Below are 25,084 nucleotides of genomic sequence, written 5' to 3'. Positions count from 1 at the left end.
CAAATCCTGGATTTTTATGTAACCAGGAATGGAATATTATTCCAAATCCTGGATATTTATGTAACCTGGAATGGAATATCATTCCAAATCCTGGATTTTTATGTAACCTGGAATTGAATATCATTCCAAATCCTGGATATTTATGTAACCTGGAATTGAATATCATTCCAAATCCTGGATTTTTATGTAACCTGGAATGGAATATCATTCCAAATCCTGGATTTTTATGTAACCTGGAATGGAATATCATTCCAAATCCTGGATTTTTATGTAACCTGGAACGGAATATTATTCCAAATCCTGGATTTTTACGTAATAGTTTCCATCATCTGGCCGGTATGAATTAAGTCAGATAAAAGCAAAAATACCGCGGATGCTGGAAATCTGAAACAAAAACAGAAAAGGCTGGAAAAACTGGGCAGGTCTGACAGTCTCTGTGGAGAGAGAAACGTTCCAGTCCAATATGACTCTTCCTCAAGAGCTAGAGAGAGGTGGAAATGGGAAGGAAGAAATAAGTCAGGATCTTCAGCAGTTTAAGGAAATAAGTAATTCAAATCCACTTGAAAGATTAAATCGGGAACCACAATGAAGCCGGTTTTTGTTTTTTGCAGTTTGCATTAATTTTAAGAGGGAGAGACAGTGTCAAAGCTCCACTTCCATTGCACTCACTCACCTTGCCATTATCACAGGGAGTCCGGGACGCCCTCGCCTCCGCAAGAGACAAACAGAAGAGGAGCAGCAACCCCGCTCCGAGCTCCAGCAAACCCCCGCACCCACCGCGAACCATCACCGCTCCCCTTTGGCTGGCTGGCTGGCAGGCTAACCCCGGCAGCCGCTTCTCAGTGAGAGAGCGGCGGCAGCCTCGCCAGGGAAGCCCGAGGCCGCCCCGCTTCCCTCTGCTGCTTCTGCTGCTGCTGCTGCTGCTGCTGCTGCGGCTTCGGCAGCGGCTTCCCAGGGACGGCCAGCTCCGGCCGCAGGAGCCCAGCCATCGCTGCCAACCAACCCGCCCGCCTGCCCCAGGACAAACTGCTGGGCGGCACTGATCCGCGTCCCTCCCTCCCTCCCTGTCTGTCTGCCTCCCCTGAACTCTTTATTAAAACGCGATTTAAATGCTGACAGGATCAGAGAGACCCGGCTGCAAACTAGATACAAGCGCCAATGTAACAAAAAAAAAATCCCCGTCTCAGCTGCTACGGGGCCCCAACAACACCAAACAAACAAACAAACAAACAAACACACACACACACACACACACAAACTGCGCATCAACTGCATCGAAATGTCCCTTCAGCCTCATCCCATCCACTTCCAGCTCCGGTCAAAACCTTTAGAAAGCGCACAGATAAAAGCAAAATACTGCGGATGCTGGAAATCCGGAACAAAGATAAAAAAAATAGCTGGAAAAACTCAGCAGGTCTGACAGCTTCTGCGGAGAGGAACACGGTTAATGTTTCGATTCTGTATGACTCTTCATCAGATGAGTTAACGTTTCGAGTCCATATGACTCTTCATCATCTGAGTTAACGTTTCGAGTCCATATGACTCTTCATCATCTGAGTTAACGTTTCGAGTCCATATGACTCTTCATCATCTGAGTTAACGTTTCGAGTCCATATGACTCTTCATCATCTGAGTTAACGTTTCGAGTCCATATGACACTTCATCATCTGAGTTAACATTTCGAGTCCGTATGACTCTTCATCATCTGAGTTAACGTTTCGAGTCCATATGACACTTCATCATCTGAGTTAACATTTCGAGTCCATATGACTCTTCATCATCTGAGTTAACGTTTCGAGTCCATATGACACTTCATCATCTGAGTTAACATTTCAAGTCTGTATGACTCTTCACCAGATGAGTTAACATTTCGAGTCCATATGACTCTTCATCTGAGTTAACATTTCAAGTCTGTATGACTCTTCATCATCTGAGTTAACATTTCGAGTCTGTATGACTCTTCATCATCTGTGGGTTATCAATAAAAGGCCATCAACCTGAAAGATTGGGCTAACTCTGCCCGGACCCCATGGTGCCAGGGTTTGGGGGGGGGGGGGTGGTGGAGGAGCAAGAAAATAGCAGGGAGCTGCATTGGGACGGGCTCCTGAAGGGTTCCCACCGCAAGGGAACTTTCCCAGGGTCAAGTGAAATTAGAATCAGCTATACCGCTCCACAGAGGCAGCCAATTAACTATTAAGGACCCAATTCATGGTAATTTTGCAGCCTCCCCAATTTTGCCAGTGGTGGAGCGTTCCCCCCCACCCCACCGCGCACCCCCACCGCCCCCCCCCCCCCCACCCCACCCCCAGCCTGTGTAGAAGCCACCAGCTCAGTGGAGGTGGCCTCCCTATGACAGAAGGCAACGATTCGGGCTAGAGATTTGCACCAATGATGGTGCCACGAGCAGGAAACGCTGCACCCAGCCCAAACAATCTACCCTGAGGGATTCCCCCACCCCCCCCAATGAGGAGTGAGCAGTCATACACTGGATCTCAGAAGTTCTCAAAAGCCAACAACAATGTGCTTAATATGATCGAGTACTGCCAATTGGATGTGCTACATGCTGGGGTACCACAAGGAACCAAATTAGGCCCTATTATATTTTTAGCCATTATAAACAATGCCTGTATAGATATCACCAGACCTATCCATCACTGTAAATACGTGCATGACCTGACCTTCATGGATTGTCATTATCAAGGTGATGCATCTCACATGCACAAGGCAAGCACTTCATTCAGTGAATGGGTAACAGTGAATCACATGAAACTGAACCCCCAAATGTGCAACACTATGGAATTGTATTTCATGTGCAACCCCCAACCCAACCCACAACCCAACCCCACCACCCCGATCCCACTTTTATCAATTTAGGCAATGAGGTTGCACAACAAGCATTCATTGAATTATTGGGAATCTACATTAGAACTAATCTCATATGGGATTACCAATTGTGCGAAATGTTTAAGAAAGCAAAGGTAAGACTTCACATGTCATGTCTTCTCAAGCATCACAATGTATCTCAAACTGACATACTCACTGCGTTTAATAGTTACATAAGACCCATTGTTGAATATTCAGTGCCTGTTTGCAGTGCTGTACTTACCAAACAGTATTTGTTCAGATCTGGATCCTCTTCTGATGTGACTGCTGCTGCTTGGTTCTCTTCTATGATCCTCTCTCGATCCTGTTCTGCTGCTCTCCGGCCTAACTCTTGTAAGTTACTTAGACATAGTTCCTTCAGTCCCATGTGGGACAATGGGCAGCAAGGCTCCGCCACTGGCTCCAGTCCATCACAATCTCCTTCACTCCAGGTGGTGCCTGGTTCTTGAAAGTCCTCCTTAACAGTATTTCATCAGGTCTTCTTTGGCCAGCTCCGTCTTCTTCTTCCATCTGCTGGTATCCACTCTACTGCCACTCAGATGGGACATACGTCCAGGAGGTGAAATTCATGTCCTATCAGCTTCAGTTGTTTCTCCATCATGATTTCCTGCAGGCACCTCTGAGCAGTTCTCTGTAGTTCTTCTTCATTGGTGATGCTCAGAATGTTACAGAGGCAGCGCTGGTGAGAAACACCCAACTTACATGACACCTTTGCTGTTCTTTTCCATGTGTCGCTGGCATAGACTGTAGATGGTACTACTATGGACTGTTGATGGTGTTGATGGTGTTGGATGCCCAGACCCGTGTGGAGTCACTGGAAGACCAATGCTTCTTTGCCAATTCTTTTGTGACCATTGATCTCTACATCACTCTCACTGAAGATGTTGCTCCATGGGGAGGGGAAGCGGTTGACTCCCTTGATGTTCTGTTGCCCGATGGTGATGAGGGGGCCTTGTTGTGTCCAGTTGTCATTGACTTGGTCTTCTTGCAGCTGATGAGTAGACCAGCATTGGCATGGCTACTAACTGACTTGTCTTTGATGCCACTTTTGAGGGCAGCTATAAAGAGGTGATTATGGTGCAAGTATTTGCTCTATTGGGGTCTTTCCAAAGGGTGGGGTGGCCAATGAGGCATTGCTGTCTTCTAAACATGAAATATCACCATACCATATTGAAGTCATGTCAATAATTGGAAAGATGTAAATATATCGAAGCATTGCGCACCATCTTGGAGGCACTGCAAAAGATGTCAGAAAGCACGATCAGACCAGTAGAGCCTCAGATAAATTCTTACTTTTTAAAATTTTCATAAAGTTTCCTGTGGGTCAGGAGGAGCAGGTGTGTCCCTCCTGCTGTAATCATCAAACCTTTTCAGACTCCTCTGTCTGAGCTTCCCCCCACCACCCCCAGCCACAATCCTCTTGGAACGCCATTCCTTACTTATCTCGATAATGCCCATTTCTTGGCTCCCCCAGCCACCTGGAGCTGCACAATATTCCACAGTCGTTCACCGGGTCTCTGCGCCAGCCCCATTAGATTTGGTGGGGAAGGGAGATCAAACTGAGACCTGGGAATTCTAAATGCCGCGGAATCACTGACCTTGCTTCAGCTGCCATGATTCTCACCTTAGGTTAAAACTCAGGTTCACTTTGGCTCTTTCTCTCTCTCTCACTCTCTAACACTTTTCACTATTACATTGCAAGTTGTCCCACAGATATCATGTCCAGGAAACTGGATCATACAGGGGGTTAGGACTGTGTCTTTTGTCTGTGTTTGAACCTGGTCTGAAGAATGATGGAAAGAGAGTATCCCACCACTACTGGCCTGACATGTCTATGTGAATTGAATCCATGTAAACTGACCACTGAAATTGATTCATGGGGAATTAGCGGGTAAAAATTCAGAAACTATTCTCCTGGATCATGTGACAAACTTCAGAGAAAGACTGAACAGAGCATGAGAGTTAGCTAGAAAACATTTAAAGATATTGCAGCAAGTGATGAAAATGAAGGCAGATAGGAGAGCCACAGATTGTAGTTCTGTTACCGAGGGGAAAGTGTTAGTTTTGTTATCGGTACTGGGTGAATCATTAAAGGCAAGGTTTAGTGTGCTTTACAGGATTGTTAAGAAATTCAGTGAAGTAAATTATTTAATAAATACTCCAGATAGAAGAAAGAAGCAGAGGGTGTGTCATATAAATAAGCTTAAAAAGTACTTTGACAGGGAAGAGGACCAAAAGGAGATATTAGTGGTGGTAGATAAGGAGAAAGAGGTAGAAATGAAAGATTCTGAAATTGAGTTTCCTCTAATCAAATTAGATAATGAGGGGGAAACTTAAAAGTTTAAATGTAATATTGAGCTACCTTCCAGACAAGTGTCAAAGTGATTTGGAGAAGCTATTGCAGTCACACAAAGATATTTGTGGGAATAAGCTGGGAAGGGCATGTTTAGCTACACATGATGTAAGTGTAGGGGATTTATTTTCAATAAGGCAACACCCTTATAGATTAAGCCCAGAAAGGTTATCACAAGTACAGGTAGAAATTGAATTCATGTCTCAGAATGACATAATTGAGTTTAGTTGCAGTAACTGGAGTTCGCCTATTGTGATGCAACTGAAACCAGATGGAACACAAAGACTGTTTGTGGATTAATGAAACGTGAATACAGTGACAAAAGTGGATTCATATCCTGTACCACAGTTGGAAGATTGCATTGAGAAAGTGGGACAATCAAAGTTTATCACAAAGATTGACTTGCTGAGAGGATATTGGCAAATGCGTTATCGGAGAGTGCAAAGGAAATATCGGCTTTTGTTACACTAGATGGACTTTCTCAGTTTAAAGTTATGCCATTTGGTATGAAAATTGCACCAGCAACATTTCAAGGACTGACAAACAAAGTAATTGTAGGACTGAGCAATTGTGCTATTTATATTGATGACTTGATAGTTTTCTGTCAAACGTGGGAAGAGCATTTATAATATCTGGAAGAATTATTTAATTATAATGACACAGCCGATGGTAAAGGCTGAGTTGTTCAAATCCCAGAGGGAAACTTGAAACAACTGTCATGACCCATTTTTGCAATTTGCATATTTCGAGATGCAGACTTTGAATTCAGTAGTAATAAGACCACTGAGTCTTGAGAGATTTTTTTAATAAAATTAAATTAACCATTTATTAATACAAAGCAGATTGTAAACACATACATATGTCTACAAAATTACTACTGTAATAACTACAAAAATCCCCTAATTAATGTGACTCTCAGTTACATCCCCATTAAGGCAATAGTAAATCTTATAGATTTAACAGACCTTTGGCAAAGCAAACCCTGGACAGTCATATTCAAAATGAGTTTCTTTCAGCTCTGGATCCTTGCAGACAGAATTAAGGCTTATAGGCTGGAGGCTTCTCACACTTGTTTGGATCTTAAAATGCCTCTACCTTACACACAATCTCCTTTCTCCTATATATATATCTTTGTCGTTGAATATAGATTTTCCATTGTATCACTAGGATTTTAGCTTTACCTCTTCTAATAATAATATCCTTTCATCCCACCAACTTTATTAGTAAGCTGAAAAAAAAACACATTTCTTGGCATCTTCTAGCTAGGTATAAGATTTCACCCACAATCTTGAATGGTTTCTTTTAACAAATGCAAATTTACACCTTACCTTCCACCCTCCTTACATTTATCTCATTAACATCTCAAAACTACTATACATCAAAGCACCTAGACTTGCTGTCTTTAATCCAATTAAGACACACACATAGACACAGACCTCACTAGGATTCTATTTAAAAATAATTTTGAATAACATTATTATATCTTCTTGACATTAATCAACTGCAAGAAGCTAATTTGGTGATGAACTTGGCTAAAAGTGAGTTTGCAAAGCACAAGTGACATATCTGGGCCAAACCATTGAACATGGTAAGGTGGCTCCAAGAAATGTGAAAGTCAAAGCCGTCATGGATTTCCCTGTGCCTACGACAAAACAAGAAGTTTTTGAGATTTCTGGGCATGAGTGGATTTTACCAGAAATTTGGACCAAATTGTAGCTCCATTGTCTGAACTATTAAAAAAGAACAAGAAATTTTGATGGACACTGGAGTGTCAGAATGTTTTTGACAGTTTCAAAACAGTATTGACTACGATACCAGTTTTGACAGTACCCAATTATGCCAAGTAATTTAAGTTGGCCATTGACACAAGTGATGTAGGCATTGGTGCTTTACTGTTACAAAAAGATGAAACTGGAATTGAGAAACTGATGAACAGTTTTCATGAAAACTGAATGTACAACATAGAAAATATTCAACGATTGAAAAGGAGACTCTGGGTCTGGTGTTAGCTTTGCAGCATTTCGAGGTTTATGTTGCAAGCAATTCAGAAACAATTGTTTATACAGACCACAATCTTTTAAAGTCTCTGGACAAATTTTGAGACCAAAGTTCAAGGCTGTTCAGATAGAGTTTATTACAGCATTTACTTAATTTACACATTTTACGTGTGGCTGGATGAGAAAACCTAATTTCAGATGCATTGTCAAGAGTTTAAAGCTCAAAGGGAAATTGGACACTGGACTGAAATGACATCTGCTAATACCAAGGATTTGTATATACTTTGTTGCGTTAATGTATGCATCTGGTAATGTAATAGCTTGGGTATATAGATAAGTAGAGTAGGTAGTGTAAGATGGGTTAGGAAAATGAAGCCATCTTTTAAAATTATGATGGTTCATTTTCCCATAAGGATGGAGGTGTGATGAAAGTATAATAATTTTCATAATCTGTGCAAGCTTGAAATCATCAAAAGAAACTAGGTGCTTGACATAGCATGTAATGTGTGAAGGGAATTTGCATTTTTAGATAAGTGAAGGGACTTGGATTTCAAAGGGATCTTAGTCTGTTTACAACTAGCCAGATAGGCAGGGCTAAGGAATGTGTTTATTTTTCCTAAAGATTACTGATAATAATGGTAACATGAAAGTTTTTATATTATGAGGAAGATACGGTTTCAAAGACATATAGAACAATAGAACTTACATATTAAAAAGATAGAAACATATATAAAGGAGAACAAAAGGCTATGTGTAAAAGAAAGCCATGCAAGATCTAACAGGAGTGTGTGAAATAGCCTTAGTGGAGCCTTCAGCATTTGTGCATAAGTCTGCTATACAACAAAACTAAAGTTGGGGAAAATCCATTTAGAATTCCATTGTCAAGTGGGTATTGTGTTAACTTACTGATTTTGTTTTCAATCTAAAACCTATTTTGGAGCATTGCCATAAAGGGAGGTGTAACTGGGAGTCAGGTTAATTAGGTATTTTAGGAGTTATTATAGTAGTAAGTAATTTGTAGTCTTATGTATGTGCTTGAAATCTTTTATATTTTGTTAATAAATATTTTAATTTCATTTTTTAAATCTCTAAAGGTCTTGGTGGATTTATTACTTCTGAATTCAGTACACACATCTCCTTGTAATAAATATAAATTGCAAAACCATTGTGATAGCTCGACGAAGTTGCCGTTGTGGATTTGGTCTGTCTGGCACATATCATCTGCCATGTAATAACAGGGACTTTGTGGACCCTCCTTTTCGCAATCTTTCAATGTGAGCAATAAACTAACATTTGAGTACACCCTACCTCGGGCTTGCTGTGGGGTTATTAGTAGGAATTGTATCACACAAAAACCAAGGGGTTGGGAAATACACCACTGCTTATTAAAAAGGGAACAGGTCAAAACACCTTTCTGCTTATGGACAGGAGACGAGAGGAAAAATGAGTGCGAGTTGAATGGAACCCCCCACCTCCTGTCTGTAATAGATTATTTGTTTTATTATTAGCGCCGCCCGTTTTGCCAGACTCTATTTAAAATGTTTGTTCATCTGAAGCAGGTTCTGTCAATATGTCGGTCTCCCTGTTTTCTCCTCTGATGTTGACTGACCCAAAGTGCGTTATCAATATTTTCAGGTTTTGTGTCCTAGCCACTTGCACATCCTGTTACTAGTTCCCCGGCAGCATAAAACTCCCTGCAATTCCATTCACTTCATTCCTCGACAGGAGCAACCGAAAGGACAGCTAACACAAGGAGTGGAATATTGTTAGGGATAATGATACACAGGAGGAGGGTAGGTGCATATTTGAAACAGATTTTACTGCACAATGTATGAGATATAGACAGCGAGCTTCTAGATTGGGAAAGCTTTTTTTCTCAAGCAATGACATTCCATGCTGACATGAGCATAAGGCCTTGTTGATCAATGATATTTTTGGGAAAAGTCATATCCAGTAGTTGCACCAGTGAACAGAACTATGGTTGAAACCCAAAGCTTCTCATAATTTAACAACAGATGGTTATAATTCTCTTCCAGTCTGTTGTAGCAGATGCGCTAAAGGAACAGGCAAAGATTATGAAAATGACTTTAAAAAAACACAGAGCATGCAAGAAAACAGGGAGAACTAAGGTCAGGACAATTCTGCAAATTTGCTCCGTGGCTATCTGTTGCTAACTAATTGTAGTCATTCCACAAAAACCTCAGATTTTACTTTGAAAGATTAAAGCTGCAGCAACAAGGCTAGATCAGCAAAAAAAAATCTCAAAGCTGCGATTGATAGATTCTTGTTCAGTGAAGTATTGGGTGTTTCCAACAGGTTGCACATCTAGTGTGTGCCTGAAGCGAGTTAGCATGCTGTGTGCTGGTTTGACTGCTCATTTTCAGCTTGCACCACCGGCTAACAGCAACGCAAAAAAGCAATGTGGAAACTGGGCCCTCGTATCCCCAGACTAAAGCTTCTGGTGAACCCAGATGAGGTTTGCCACCCCACACCGCCACCCCCACCCCCCCACCCCCACCTCCCCCCACCAGACAAACAGCGTGCAGGCTCACTGGTGTATGGACATGCCCCTGATGCTCATGAACCAACCTCCAGAGGGTGAATAGCTCCCCTGCCTTGTGGATACCTCCGGGGAGTTTAAGGTTAAGGCAGTAAACCCTGACAGAAAATCTGGAGTGGAACCCAAAGGCAGACTGATGTCCAAATATTTCCGACACCTGCAACCAAGCTGGTGCCAAATGTAATGCTTTGCATTCATCTGGATCCAACTGGGGGGGTTGAGAGGGGGACCTTGACATTTGGGCAGCCCAGGGTCTCGATAGGTTTTGTCTAGGCTTGTGCCCTGGAGAGTGCACTGCAGAGTGTTAACACACAACACTGGAGCAAGCAGTTACAAGTGATAAGCCCAACTTAACTGGCACGGAGACTGGGTGCTACAGGTGTCGCCGATGGCTGGAGGGACCATCGCGTCCCACTGGTCAGCCACCTCCCGCCTCGAGTGGGGTAACCCCTGACCATAAGGTGCTGACCCACCATGGCCCACCTGCTTCAACAGTTGTTTGAAGCTTAAAGTCTCTGCTTAACAAGTGGACCAAATCCATTGCACTAAGCAAACAAACAAAAAGAAAGAAGATGCCACCTCTTCAACTGGCCAGTGGAAACATCAGGACCAAGCGTAAGGGACTGACAGACGACCTGCTGCTGGTTGAGAACATGCGCAAGACAGCTATGATCAACATGGTAGGCTGAACATTGACGTAGCTTCCCCACAAGAGACCAGACTCGGCGAGAGCAGATCGCTGAAAGAAAGAAACCTTACACATTTACACGTTCATCTGGCAGGGGAAGAGTTCATGTGTGAGCAAGGCGAAGGCTTCACTGTGAGGTACTCACTGATCTCTGACAAATAGTTCAGAGTGTATTCTCTCCATCTGCTACTCAACTCCAAACAGGGCCTGTTAACCCCGTGAGTATCTACGCTCCAAAGTTGTGCTCCACGACAGAGGCAAAGGCCAGTTCTATGAGGAGCTTCACACTGCTATCAGCAGAATCTCTAAGTCAGAACACTACCACCTACCGAGGGATTTCAATGCAAGAGTGGGTGTGGACCACATTTGCATTCATTTGGATCCAACTGGGGGGGTTGGCCTTCCAGCCTTAGACATCATGGCCTGGAAAAGATGAATGAGAACGGACAGAGGCTACTTGAGCTTTGCTGCTACTTCGAGCTTTGTATAACCGACACTTTCTTTCGGAACAAACCATGCCACAAGGTGTCCTTGAGACATCCAAGATCAGGACATTGGCACCAGCTGGACCTGATTCCCGCCAGATGTGAACAGCGTTCTCAACACACACAGCTGCCTCAGCACTGACTTGAGAAAACAGAGGCCAGTGTTCCGTGCAAGTTCCCGGCCCCGCTGACTTCCTCTGCAGCAAACATGACAGAGACGACCATGTCAGAGTGGGGCTCCTGAGCCACACCAGGTGATCCTTAACACAGAGTGGACCACCACAGCACAAACTCTCCATCTCTTCAGATGGAAAACGGCCTGTGGTGTGTTCAGACAGAAAACATTCTGAGTAATGAAGTTTTGGTGAAGGGTCCGACCTGAAATGTTAGCTTTTGCAGCCCCCAACCACCCCCCCCCCACCCCCACCCCATCGTGACCTGCTGAATGCATCCACCATCTTCTGTCTAAGTTTGAGAAATTCTGTTTGTATAAAAACTCATTTGCTGTCATCATTAATATGCTGCAACATGTAAATTAGATTTCAAGCCCGAAGAGACATTAAAGGGGGAGTGCATTCTTTTCAGTGTCTCAGTCTTCCGGTGTTTTGTGTTGGATCCTGTGGAATGTAGTGTCACATCACTCTGAGCATCTCGAGATGTTCCCTGAAGCACTCGTGTTTCAGTTAAATAACAGATTGGAGAAGTCAGTCAGTTGGCAGGATGGAGGTTGTAAGCAGAGAGAAAGTTGTTGAATATGTGAGTTCTTCATCTTCTATGCTTTATTATAATCTTTTTGTCCTTTCCAGCATTCACTGTAATACATTTGGCAACTCACAAGGATACACACCTTCACAAATGCTCTAACCACTTCCCAGACACTGGCTGACCTGTTGCGCCGTTTCCATTTCAATAAATGTTTCAGAGGCTACTGGCTGGATGGTGCCACCTAGTGTCCAAACCCATTAGTGTGTGAAATCTCGAAATGATGTGCTGCTTGAACCAAAAACAGAAGAACAAGTGGTAAATGTATAATGAAATTCAAATGATCATCTCCTGCTGCTGGATGGCTAATTGGCTTGTCATTGCTCATGTTATATCACTACCTTTAGTTGAGAAAAATCAGTTTTGTCACTCTATTCATCACATCATACAAGGCACAGGGCATGAATTCACAGGCGGCATGAGAAATTAGAATGTCTGAGCTATTGTCTTTGTACAGCACCCTGTTTGTGCTCTCAAATTCTACCTTTTCCACAGGATAGGAAGAAACCTACATCCAGAAATATCAGGTAGTCCTCTGGTTCCAGTTAAACAGTATCCTTCATCATCCTAGCCAAGCTTTCCTGAATTTTAAATTGATCTTTTTGGTCAATGGATAGATCAGACCCTTCTCTGTCCCACTGCTATTATTTTACTGAGGGAGTGCTGCACTATCGGAGGTGTTGTCTTTCAGAGGTGATATTAAACTGAGGTCTTAATTGTCCTCCCAGGTCAAAGATTCAGTGGGTCCTATCTCATTTGAAGAAGAGCAGGGGAGTCCTGTCTGCGTCCTGGCCAATGCTGATCTTTCAACCAACACTGAAAACATATTACCTGATCATTTATCTCATTGCTGTTTGTGGATACCTGCTGCACACAATCTGGCTGCAACTTCAAACACAATGCTTTATTAGCTGTAAAGCACTTTGGGATGTCCTAAGGTTTTGAAAGGCGCTAGATAAATTCAAGTTCTTTCCTTACTATCCCAAAAAGTTTTTAAGATCGTTGATAGTTTTGTTTCTTATGGGAACTATAGCTTTGATCCTGACATAAGACAAAAGCACAGCTGATGCTGACTGGATCGAATGTTTGGCAAGTTGCAATAGATTCAAACACAGGCCTGACTGAGGCCAGTCCAAATCTTTACTGATTTGGGTGAAATGTTACTAATGGCGACTCTTTCGTTGTCAGCCAATGAAACTGAAAATTTGCATTTCTTTTCCTAATCAGGGTGAGGGAACAGTTTTAAGATATTAGGGTATTTCCTGCCTCTTTTGTGCTCCCTGCAGGCCAACAACTTGTTCCCAAGGCCTTGGCTGATGCCTCTCCCCGGGGCACTGTGTCTGTGCCTCATCTCCTTCCCTACAAGAAAGCTCCTCACTATGCACAGCCTCATTGCTGAGCTTAATACCAATGTGTGGAAAACCCTGGCTTGGGCTTCCTTTCTATCACCAAGCAGAACTCGCCATTGTGATCACAGGCTAGAACTTGGCTGAACTTGGTCTCCGTCATCCCCAACACTGGATTTTTTTTTCAATTCTGCTCTGAAGGAGGCAAAATGATTCACTTAGGCTCAGGTAGAGATCAAATGTCATGGTAAGTTGCATAGGGCCTCAGTCTGGTGGCCCTGATGTGTGGTCAGGCAAGAGGAGACAGTGTAAGAAATTACAATTGGATTATTTCTCCTATATACAGCTTCTCAATGCCACTTACAATTGGACTCAATGGTTGAACTAGAACAAGGTTGGCATCCGGCCTCATACCATTATCATTGTCATTCAAAGGTTAAGGGAGAAGGCGGGAGAATGGGGTTGAGAAATTTATCAGCCATGATTTAATGGCGGAGCAGACTTGATGGGCTGAATGGCCTAATTTCTGCTCCTATGTCTTATGGTCTTATGGTCAAACAAACACTCAAAGGAGGAAAAAGTTGAGGAGTCTCAAACTGCAAGAGGTTGGAAAGATTCTTGCCTTCAGGGGATGAGAGAACAGAATTTGCATGAATATTTTTTGGGGTGGAATTTTATCCATTTGTTTTCTTTGCGATTATTTTATCACTTTCTTCTCCTGGTATGTTATTTCACCCTCCCCTCCTCCACGCCATCCAACAGTCTTTCTTTGGGAGGCACAAAGAACAGAGCAGCTTGGGAAGCAGTCTTCCCTATATCATCCATCAATGCCAATTGGACATTCCAGGTGGGTCCAGCTGGTATGTTGGCCTTCATCGCAAGGAGATTTGAGCACAGCAGTAAAGGTATCTTGCTGTAATTGTATAGAGCCTTAGTGAGACCGCACCTGGAATATTGTGTACTGTTTCGTTCTCCTTATCTAAGGAACAATATACTGGCCATAGAGGAGGCACAAGCAGAGACTGATCACTGGGTTGGTGGGATTGTCCTATGAGGAGAGATTGAGGAGACTGGGCCTGTATTCTCCAGAGCAATGTGGTCATCACATTGAAACTTACAAAATTCTTACAGGGCTCGATAGGGTAGATACAGGAAGGATGTTTCCCCTAGCTGGGAATGTTTGGGGGGCTTAGAACCAGGGGACACAGTCTCAGAATAAGGGGTAGGCCATTTAAGATTGCGATGAGGAGGAATTCATTCACTCAGTGGTTGATGAGTCATTGGAATTGTCTATCCCAGAGGACTGTGGAGGCTTAGTACTGATTATGTTCAAGACAGAGATTGATATATTTCTAGATATTAAAGACATCAAGGGATATGGGGATAGTATGGGAAAATTGCACTGAGATAGAAGATCAGCCATGATCCAGTAGCAGAGCAGGATCGAGGGGCCAAATGGTCTACTCCTGCTCTGATTTCCTATGTATGTTCCTATGTCTCCCATCCCACCCTTCCAAGCATTCTTCCTCTAAGCCCATGAACTCTCAAAATTGGCATTTATGAAGAAAAATTACACTTCCAGTTGATGCTTGTTTTTGTTAAAATATATACAAGTCTCAATACTTTCTCGTACCCTTTACTTCACCCTAAGTTTGTGACTATCCGGGCAGCCTGCAGTTTAATTCTGTCATCGGGGAAAGCCATTAAATAGATAAGCCTGCTTGAAAACTGTGAGTTGGGTCCAAACAACAGGACAAAAATCGAGTCCTCGCAGTATTCACGGTTGCCAGACCTGTAGGGGAGGCTCCTCCTGACGTCGTTCAGGTTGCTAATGAACAAGAGGAGGTCGTTCAGGACATCCTGCCGTTGGAAATAGTTGAACAGGAAAAGGAATGAAGCTTGAACCGGGACATTGAGCATGTCAAACGTCAGCTCCAAATTGGTGGAGAAGTTGATGAGGATCTGGAGCACCTGGAATTTGATGCTGGACGATCCCGTTTGCAGCAGGTGGAAGAAGTGTGGGGTGACATGTTTCAGCATGAAATGGCTCCGGTGATTGTGGGACATCTTGGTGAGGAACCTCAGGCACGGCAGCTGTTCGAACTCTTGGAATGTGGAGGTGGTCAGTTTCAGAACCTGGGGGATGTATTTCACCAGCAAGTCACGATTTACAGGGTCGTTACCGAGGAAGTTGAAAACTGTCACAGCGCTGGCCTTGATGTAGCTGAGGGGATCATCCAGCGATTCGGCGATGATGGAAATTCCGCCTTCGGACCGGAATAGCTCCTGGTTAGCGGAAAAGCCAGGGATGCGATAAATACTGGTTAAGATCGTTCCTCTAATCACAGGATCTTTACTTTCATGAAGGATAGTCAAAATGCTCTTCAGGTCCTGAAGAGTCATCTTGACAGAGTTTGATGAAACAGAACTTGGTGGAACGGAGTGATCTCCCAGAGCACCAATACTGTCCAAGGTACTATTCCCACACTTGTCAATAAGCAGGTCTTCATCCTCCTCCTGCGGAGTGACCAGACCTGATCGGATAGCTCTGTATAGTAAATATACAGCCCCTGCACCTGTTAGAATCCCTATTAACTTCTTCCTGCATGTCTCATCAAAGAGTTCCCCCATTTTAAATTGGTATTGCTTCCCCCTGTTGCCAGATTGACCAAATTTGGCATCGATCTGTTGCAAGCTCTGCACTGCCAAATGCATATTGTTCCAACTGAATTTTCCATTCTGTATATGCTTTGAAAGTTTTGCAGTAGTTGTGTCATAATGATCCCTGACATCATAATAGTGGACACACATGACACAGCAATGACAAGTTGGTGGGATAGTTTGACAGTTAATACTGGTCCTGTAACCAATGCAGCATCACCACCACAGAGAAACAGATAAATCATAGGCACAAGCCTTTAGCAACGGTGGTGCTTCATAATCCTTGACTCATTGTTTAATCTCCATGGAAATTAGTAACAACACTTCAAAGGATTGTTCATGTTCTTTGTCTCCACAGCAGTTTTTAAAAACACAAAATTTTTATGCAATGTGATTTCTGTAATATACGGGTCTGGTACATGCAGGGTTAATTGGGACTGAGTACAGTACTGCTCACTCAGTGGTGTAAGAAGCCACGTGACCTAGACCCAGGAGTCAGTGTGATGTTGAGCAGAGATGGGTTAAGACCTAAGCATGGATTTAGCTCCTAGCCTGAACCCTTTACTGTACATGTGTAAGTAGTTCTACTTGTTAGTAAAGATTTACAGTTAATCTACTGAAGACTACAAAGGCTTCTTTAATGGGCACCATTCTGTAACCAACACCCTCCCAACATGGTGGCAGCAGTGGATTAAAACCCACAACTTTGCTAAAATGCGGAAACAAACTGAAATGCTGGAAGGCTAAGATAAACTTTAACAAAGCATTCTGACCTGAAAGAAGCTCCCAAAAGAAGCAAAGGGCACAAAGGAAAGATTGCCAAAAAACACTCCAGAGAAAAGGCCTGGAAGCTGAAGGCAGAGATTTTTACTGCAGCAGAGGACACCTTAGAATCTCCCTTGGAAGTCCAGCTTCAGAGTGCAGAGTTGACAGAATCTGCAAGGGTAAGCTAAATACTGTAAGGTTCCTGGCTGCACCTAGTCCTGGGAACCCTTTAACTAATTCAATATCAGAAGCGCCATTTAAAGGAAACCCATCGCTAAAACCCTATCTCCAAACCGGAGACTCAACATGTGGCCCTCTGAGCTCACCAGAGAAAAAAAAGATAAATAAATAAATAAATAAATAAATATCTTGGGATCATCGCGACTGCAAGCATCAGTTTGAATTAGACTGCCTCATTACTAGGCAAAGCAAACTGCTGAACAAACAGAGTCAGCATACAGCCGATCCAGGCAGCCATTGTTTAAAAATGTTCTTCTTCAAAATGTGTGCCATCACCAATTCGCAGAGCCCACCAAACTAGCAAGCCCTTTGTTTCCAAGTGACCAGTAATGTCATCTTGAAATCCGGGAGAACTTCCAGAGAAAGTGTTTTAAAAGACACAGAAGGTAGAGTAAGAAATCACCTTCTGGCACAAATCTCCAATTTAAAACCTCTGGATGGCCCAAACTTCTTGTTTTGAAGCTTTCCTGCAGAGTGAAAAAGTTGGAAAGAAAACAGCGCAATGGGAGCCTGTTGAAACCCGAAAATCATGCGAAGAAGAGCAGAGAAGAATAATGGTTACTGATCAGCCATCCTTAAAAGGGCAACAACATTTAAAGCTGTAACTGCAGAAAAATATTAAATGACCTTGCATCTAAAATCCAACCTGGCAGATCAGTTTGGACTCATCCCAAGGTCAAACCTAACAAAAAATTGGGTGTCCAGGAGAGGGGAAATTTTAAATTATTGAAGTGCATCAGGTCTAAGCACAAATTCTGAAGAAGTCCTGATTAATACCTTTTAACACTGGTTTGGTGAACTCGCTGACGAAGTAATCCTAATGCAGTACATTGCTGAGTCCTCAACCAGCTTCAATGAAATACTAAATGTCTTTGACAAATATTCTAATCTTCAAATGGAGGAGCCTGCAGGGCTTGAACAGAGCCGGGGAAAACTCCCAACAAAGTGACGAGAGGACAAAAGACAGTACCTGAACAAACCACACAAGGGCAGCAGAGAGGCAGGGAACTTTCCACAAGTCCCAAAGGCACACCTTTTTGAACACCCCAACATGTTTCCGGAACTGTACCAGCAGCTGGTAGTGAGTGACAAGGAAAAAGTCCTGCGGCAGGCAGGGTGAAAAAAAGCAGAAGTAAAATCAGAAAATGTTCATATCAAAGTTGGACTGGAAGATTTGAACCGCAGGATTGAAGTTGAGTATATACCTTTGAAAACGCACAATAAACCAAAGTCTTCAATGAATCAAACTGTTCGAGATCTGAAGAAACAAATTTCAGAGACGTCAGAATAGGACCAGGAGGAAAGAAAGACCCTCAATTCCATGGCTGGCAAATCAAAGTGGGAGTTAGGAAAACTCAACCAGCTGTACAGCCAGGCACAACAGCAGGCAGGAAAGGTACTCAAAGAAGCTGCAGCCTTGAAAGACTCTTTGAAGAATGAATACGTGGCCCTGGAAAAACACGAGGACTTAAAAAAGACGTTGAACGCTGCTTCGGAGAGCTTTTCTCCCTCAGGCACAGATTGCAAACTAATAAGCATTTTAGAGGACTGCAGAACAGTTGGACGACTGGGCACATTGTACAATCTCCTTGCTAAAGCTGGCCTTAGAGCAGTCACTGGTGGAGGTGCTCACAGCCCCTTGCAAAGTCATCATTCCGGTTTGGACCAGTCTCCCCTATTGTTCAAGCTAACAGGGCAGCCTTGCAGTGCAGGTTGGGAGAATGCCTGAGCTGAGAGCACAGCATGGAGTCCAATGGGCAAAGCTGCTGCCAATCAATCAGGTGGAGTGCAGCAGAGGATGGTGGGGTCTCAGGCAGCCATGCAGCGCACTAATCTCTGGCCATCCAAGTGGTGGCCAGCACTCCCTGGGATGCGTTAAGGGGCCTTTAGACTTAACCAAGAGAGGTTCTTAAAACACCCAAGCTAACCCATGTATCTCTCTCTTTCATCCTGCAGGAGGAGTACATCAGGAACATGGAGCCTGGTGAACTAGCTGTATGCCCCATGGCTTACAGGGAGCGAAGATGATGGAGAAGTGAGTGACGGAGGCTCCTGGCTGCACAGAGGGAGGAGCAGCACCCTCAGGAAGAAGGGGTGGCTGGGCTCCTGAATACGCCACTGAGGAGCCACAGCAAGCTGTCGTTGGTCAGCGTCTAGCTAGACTCAGGGTCTATAGACACTGCCTTTCATTCCTGCAGGTGACCGAGAGCCAGTGTCGCTGAAGACTGCGAATGTCTAGGGAATTGGTCAGTCACATCTGCCAGTTACTGCAGGATTTGATGCCACAGGGACATGGAGGGAATCCACTGTCAATGGCTGTGAAAGTGACAATGGCGCTCAATTTTTATGCCAGTGGCTCCTTTCAGGGCTCCACAGGTGACCTCTGTGGGATATCACAAGCCTCCACCCACAAATGCATCCATGAGGTCACGGATGCCATCTTCACAAGGGCACACAACTTTGTGCTTTTCGTCCAGGACCAAAGGAGCCTGGATGTAAGAGTGATTGGATTTGCCCAGATCTCGGGTTTCCCGCAGGTTCAAGGTGCGATCAACTGTACTCATGTGGTGCTCATCTCCATGGCAACAAGCAGTCAACTATGTCAACCGCAAGGGCTTCCATTCGCTGAATGTGTAGCTGGTGTGTGACCACCACAAACGCATCTTGCTGGCCTGTACACCGGAGGCCCTCATTGCTGCTAGGTTTATAGAGGATGAAGACAACATCCAGTGAGGTGGCCCCATAGATCCTCACACTGTATCAATGAATGTTTGAATCTAGTCTGGCTTATGATAGTGCATATGCCCTCTGAAATAATGCTCCCATAATGGAGACACAGCGGAGGCTCTAACAGTCACTCGATTGCAGGAGGATGATGATGACATGCAGTGAGGACACTCCATAGATCTTCACACAGCCTTTGAGAATGTCTGACTCCTGTCTGGCTGAGGGCAGCTCGCTTGTGCTCTGTGATCAGGGTCATATCATAGAGATGCAGCCATGAAATTTTAAAAGCACCTAATCCTTTGTCCACCTTCGGCACCTGAGTCCTTTCGGAGGTCAGCGTCACTGGTCACAGATGCTGAAAAGATGGGGGCCAGCCCCACCTTAAAGGTGCTGAGAGCACACAGAGAGAATGTTGGAACTCAGCGGCGCCTGCCCACGACATTCTGGCAGCAATGACAAGCACTGTCAAGATGCACTAACATGTCCAGGGAGTGGGAGGCCAGACCACCACTTTGGTACGAAGGCTGCACAAAGCACAGGGAAGAAGCCCTGGACTAAGACACCTGCCTTTACCTTGTGCAGGAACCAAAGATTCAAATCTGAGTGACATGAACACTGCACATCATAATAAGGTGCCATAGGCAGGGAGACATTCTTGGGAGTTTATTTACAATAGTGAACATTATGTACAAGTGATTAACACCCATACCTAGACTGTGCTAATACAGTTCCTTAACTTTCTTAACCCTACCGCTATGTCTTGGTGCTCCCTGGACATCCACAGTGGAGGTGGAGACAGCCTACTGACTGCTACGTCCTGTCTGTGATGACTTTCATGCGACGTATGAGGAGGGCAGAGATCTGGTGTGCCCTGGCCTGCTTTCGGGTCCTGCTGTGTAACAGTGGCATCCTCCTTGGCCTGTGGAACCGGATGTGCCAGACACTCCCGGGGTCACCTGGATGTATGGCCCCGGGGGGACACCTGCTGACTCTCCTATGGGAGCTATGGGTGCCCAAGGCCCCTGGTTGACTTCTTGAGGAGAAGGGGAAGCTGGAGTGAGATCAGGCTGCCCTGCACCCCTCTCATGTATACACTATTGGAGGCAAACTAAGGTGTTGATGATGGAGCCTGCGCAGCAGTGCAGGACCGGTGTCCTGGACCAAGGTCTCCATGGTGGCCACCATTCTTCAGTGTTGACCGCAGTGTGTTGGCATGCCGGCGCTATCACCTCAGCCTCAAGGCGGACGGACTCCTCAATCGTGCCTTGCAACCTGAGGAGTGCAGTGGACATCCCTTCCTGTTGTTCCCGAGCTTGCCTTTGCAGCTCCAGCAACTGTAACATGACCGAGTCCAGAGGCTCCTCATCTGACTTGGACTCAGCAAGGTTCTGGCCTCCATTAGCCATCCGAGTGCCGGACACCTGGAAAGTCCCTGCCTCCGCCTGTTGTGGATCAGAAAGTGCAATGTGCTCACCAGATTGTGATCCCGAGGCTACTCTAAAGCTCGGTCCAACAAGGTGTGTCGCTGTGCTGGCGGAGGGTGCGGGTGAGCGCTGTGATGGGACTTCAGGGAAGGTGCCTTCAGATTCCTCTTCAGGGGTTTCTTCGGGTCTCAATTAAAGGCCCTGGGTCATGGACTCCATCTGCGACCTCTCTCTCTCTTGCTGTTTGCCAGCTTGTCCTGCATGGATAGAGATGGAGAAAGTGTAAGCAGGACACCTGCCAGGTCAGATGACAAGTATGCCCGGCCAACGTGGGTGTTGAGTGGTCCCAAGGATGGGATGAGGACAATGAAGGTGTGTGTGTGAGAGTGAATGGTGATGTCCCTTGAACTGGCAGTGAGTGAGGGCCCGGTGGGTGTATGATGGGTTTGTGAATGTGTGAGTTGGGAGTGATGAGAAGAGTGACTTACCCTGGCGGACGGAGGAGATCATTCATCCTCTTGTGGCACTGGGTGGCTGTCCTCTTTTGCAGGACGTTGTCGCTGACCACTGTCACCACCACCCATGCTGGATTAGTGATGTTGCTGCCCATCCTGCGGCCAGAGTGGGGGTACAGAACATCACGATGGGCCTCCATGGTGTCCAAAAGATACTCGAGGGACGCTTCATTGAACCTGGGGGTGCTGCAATCTTTCTGCCTTTCAGGGCCAGGTCTTCCATGCAGTAGTCCTGAGCTGGAAGCACTGAGAGGTGCGCGCGCAGCTACACTTTTAATATGGCGGCCGGCGTGATGAAGCAGCGAGGTGATGGCGTGGCGGGCAAATGAGATCTCGTCCGCCATGGAAGCGTGTTTCCCTTGAATGCATAATTAACGTGGTGGGTTTGGGACAATATGGAGTGAGAATCCACCATTGCGGCTGGCAGGTAAAACATCATTTCACCCTCCTGCAAATCTGGGACTATTCCGCCCTATGTTTCCAAAGAGATATACAAAGGGATGAAAATCAAGAACATAGAATGGCAAGCGGGAGTATAGGTTTTCACTAAGGAGCATGAGGTGTCTCAAAAACAATTGGCACAAGTGCAATTATAGAATGTGAGCATGAAGGACAGCACAAAGGAATTATATTCTGCCAAGGGAAATCTGATCAGTGACAAGAACCAACTTTCAGGTATGAAAGAAAAGTTTGTTAAGAAAAACCAAGAACTGCTCAGAACATGGAGTGTTGTTAACAGGAAGTAGAACACTTGAAAAAGGAAATGCTTAAATGATGAACTTATACAAACAAATTCAACCCAGATAGGTCTTCAGTTAAAACTTCATGGACTCCAAACATCAAATATCTCTCGTAAACAACAGGAAAAATGCCTGAAACAGGAAAAGGGATTGCTAATGAACCAGAACAGTTGGTTGAAAGCAGAATTAACAATCAAAACTGATGAAATTGTTGAACTTCAATCCAACCTGAAGAGCATGAAAGATGAGATGTACAGTATGGAAGAATAAATCCAGACTTAGAAAGCAGAGAAAGAAAATTCTGAGAAACACATTGAGGATCTAACGCGTGAACTGAAAGAGTCAGTGACCAGGCAACAAATATTTCAAACAGAACTGAATGCCCAGGCGAAGTGGTCAAACTTACACAAGAGTTCCGCATATAACTCTGAAACAAAAGGCCCCTACACTTACCTGTGTGGTTGCTGAGTCAAATGAAAAGATTCATAAGCTCAAAAATCAACTGGAAAGGAAGAAAGTAATCAACAATTTGACTAAAATTGTTAAACAAGTGTGAATGAAGGTTCCAGTGTTGAAACGTGAACATCCATATACATTGAAACGGCTCACACAATGAAAGAAGTAGAATTTGAAGCACTGAGGAGACAAATACAATGTTCACCCGCCCTGCAAGAAATGAGTTAGAGCAGCAGCAAGAACTGATCAATGCAACAGCAGAACTGACTGAGTGCGGTTCAACATGAAAGAGTGGTAGGAAAGAATGAAAACACACCCAAATGCTAGTCCAACCTTCAAGCCATCAGGAACAACCAGAACTAGCAGAGCCTGCCCCTCCTCCAAGAGAGCGGTGAATGAGATGTGGAAAAGTTGTAGGGCCCAAACCTGTAGATTCAGGGGCTTGAGGTGGGGAGATGGGATAGTGAGAATGTCGTAATAACGCTAATACAGTAATAGCAGTTAAGTAGTAACGACAACGTAAATTCATAAGACAAGGCAAGGTAAGACATGAAGTATAGCTCCACATACATTGGATAAAGATTTGTGGGAGGCGCAATATAAGGCTCTGGCACATACAGGGTTAATATGGGACTGAGTACAGTACTGCCCACACAGTGATGTAAGAAGGCACATGACCCAGACCCCGGGGTCAGTGTGGTGTTGAGCAGAGAAGCATGGAGATAGCTCCTAGCCTGTATTCTCTACTGTGCATGTGTGAATAGTTCTACTTTTTAATAAAGACTGACAGTGAACCTACTGAAGACAATGAAGATTTCTTTAAGACACACCGTTCCATAACCAACACCCTCCCAACACTGACAGTTTTTAAAATACAAAGGACGTTGTATTACATCTTGGGTTATATGCTCAAATCTCTGGAATGGGGATGTTTAGCTGGAGTAGGTGAGGAATGTGATTGAATGGGTCAAATCACCTCTTTTTACTCATGACGTTTCTGAGATTGAAATAGGGCTGATGGTAGATTACTGCCACCGCCAAGTAAATCAGGAGCGAATGTAACATTACCCTACAGAGTTGTGAAAAAAATCCCACAAAATTACACTAAAGAAAAATTGTCCATGGAATAGCACAAATGAAGAATATTCTGAATACTTTATCTAAATGATCCACAATATCCAGAGTCAGAAACAGACAAAAGACACAACTGCACAATTCATTCTCTAAAGGTTAAAGTCCTGAATTTTTCATTTTAGAATGTAAATGAAAGAAACCAAAGCACTGCAAGGAAATCACTGGACTGAAAGGAATTGCACTTTGATTCAAAACTAGGCCAGATGCATTTGGGGAGCATAAATTTTTAATTTCCTTTAGGGCTTGCTACCTCCTGTTTAGAAGAAAAATGCTTAATTCGTACTTGGTTGAAACAAATCCTGTTTTATTAATGAATGATACTTGGCTTTACTTGTGGCTTTCATTATGTTCACTGCAAAAGAAATCAACTTTTGCAATCAAAGTGCACCCTACATATTAATCAGATAGCTGAAGCTCATCTTATCTCTGTTTCCAGTCTCTACGAATAACGCCAATGCCATATTTATATGATTTAGCACATCCCCCACCCTTTCAATTAAGCATCCACATATCCTGCCCCTGTTAAAACCATTGAGCCCATCCAGGCAAAGGTCATTTAATGCCATTATGGTAATGTTAGTCCGTGGACTGACAGACAGTAGTGGATAGATGTATCTTGTTGCTTTGTCTCCAAGAAAGCATTAATTTCTACCAAATAAATGATGAAACATACGGGCCTTGAAATTGTAATGAACAAATATTAGTGTCGCTTGGTAGTACAGAACTTGAATATTGCTAAAAAAAGAGACATGTTGTTGAAGCTTTTCATCATGCACGCATCAGGACAGAATCACAAGAATATCAAATCTCAAAGGGAACAACAATTTATACTGCATGAGAGGAGGATGCAGTATGGTTGGCAAGTGAACTTTAATTGGTAGAGGCATTGCCAAGCTTTCGTTTAAATTTAAACCAGACAAGCCAACTCTAATTTGTCAAGGCATTGCCATGGGGAAAGAATCAGGGAATGGCTGTCCCCCAAGCTTTTGTTTAGTTGAAAAAGGCGTAATGCAGCGACAATTCTGTTTGCAAAGAACAGGGCCCTGTGTGTGAATACAGGTAGTTTCTAGCACATATAAGTAGTCACACTGTGGTAATGTGGTATATAAATTTCAGTGCTGGTTTGATGCCAGGCGCTTAGGCCATTTGTCCCAAGGACTGGTGGATCGCATCAAATAGCATGTCCCTTCAGCTGTTTGTAACTGGCAAAGTGCTGACTGTACTCAACCAGCCTGTGCTTTCAAAACTCAGAACATAGTGTCCAACATTAGATGTGATTTTGTGATTGGACAACACCTGCTTAACAATCCCAATTATGCTAAGAATGATACTATCAACAATTTATGAC

General features: G+C 44.1%; 2 protein-coding genes across 4 annotated transcripts in view; both read right to left on the bottom strand.

The window, feature by feature from the left end:
• Positions 1-1,033, bottom strand: part of tp53i13 (tumor protein p53 inducible protein 13) — a 36,419-nt gene extending 35,386 nt beyond the window's left edge. For 2 of the 3 annotated variants that reach the window (XM_041197974.1, XM_041197975.1), the window contains exon 1: positions 674-1,032. In XM_041197974.1, the coding sequence (XP_041053908.1) occupies positions 674-787 (114 nt within the window). In that variant the 5' untranslated portion in view covers positions 788-1,032. Of the gene's footprint in view, positions 1-673 lie in introns of all 3 variants that reach the window. The other variant, XM_041197976.1, reaches the window with a different exon arrangement.
• A 13,682-nt stretch (positions 1,034-14,715) lies between these two features.
• On the bottom strand, positions 14,716-15,885 carry LOC121282910 (armadillo repeat-containing protein 10-like). The gene has a single exon (XM_041196721.1). The coding sequence runs from the start codon at positions 15,883-15,885 to the stop codon at positions 14,716-14,718; it is 1,170 nt and encodes a 389-aa protein (XP_041052655.1).
• Positions 15,886-25,084: the final 9,199 nt, after the last annotated feature.

Source organism: Carcharodon carcharias, chromosome 10 (genome assembly GCF_017639515.1).
Source record: "Carcharodon carcharias isolate sCarCar2 chromosome 10, sCarCar2.pri, whole genome shotgun sequence".
Taxonomy (NCBI): domain Eukaryota; kingdom Metazoa; phylum Chordata; class Chondrichthyes; order Lamniformes; family Lamnidae; genus Carcharodon; species Carcharodon carcharias.
This window is presented reverse-complemented; position numbering and strand designations above follow the sequence as displayed.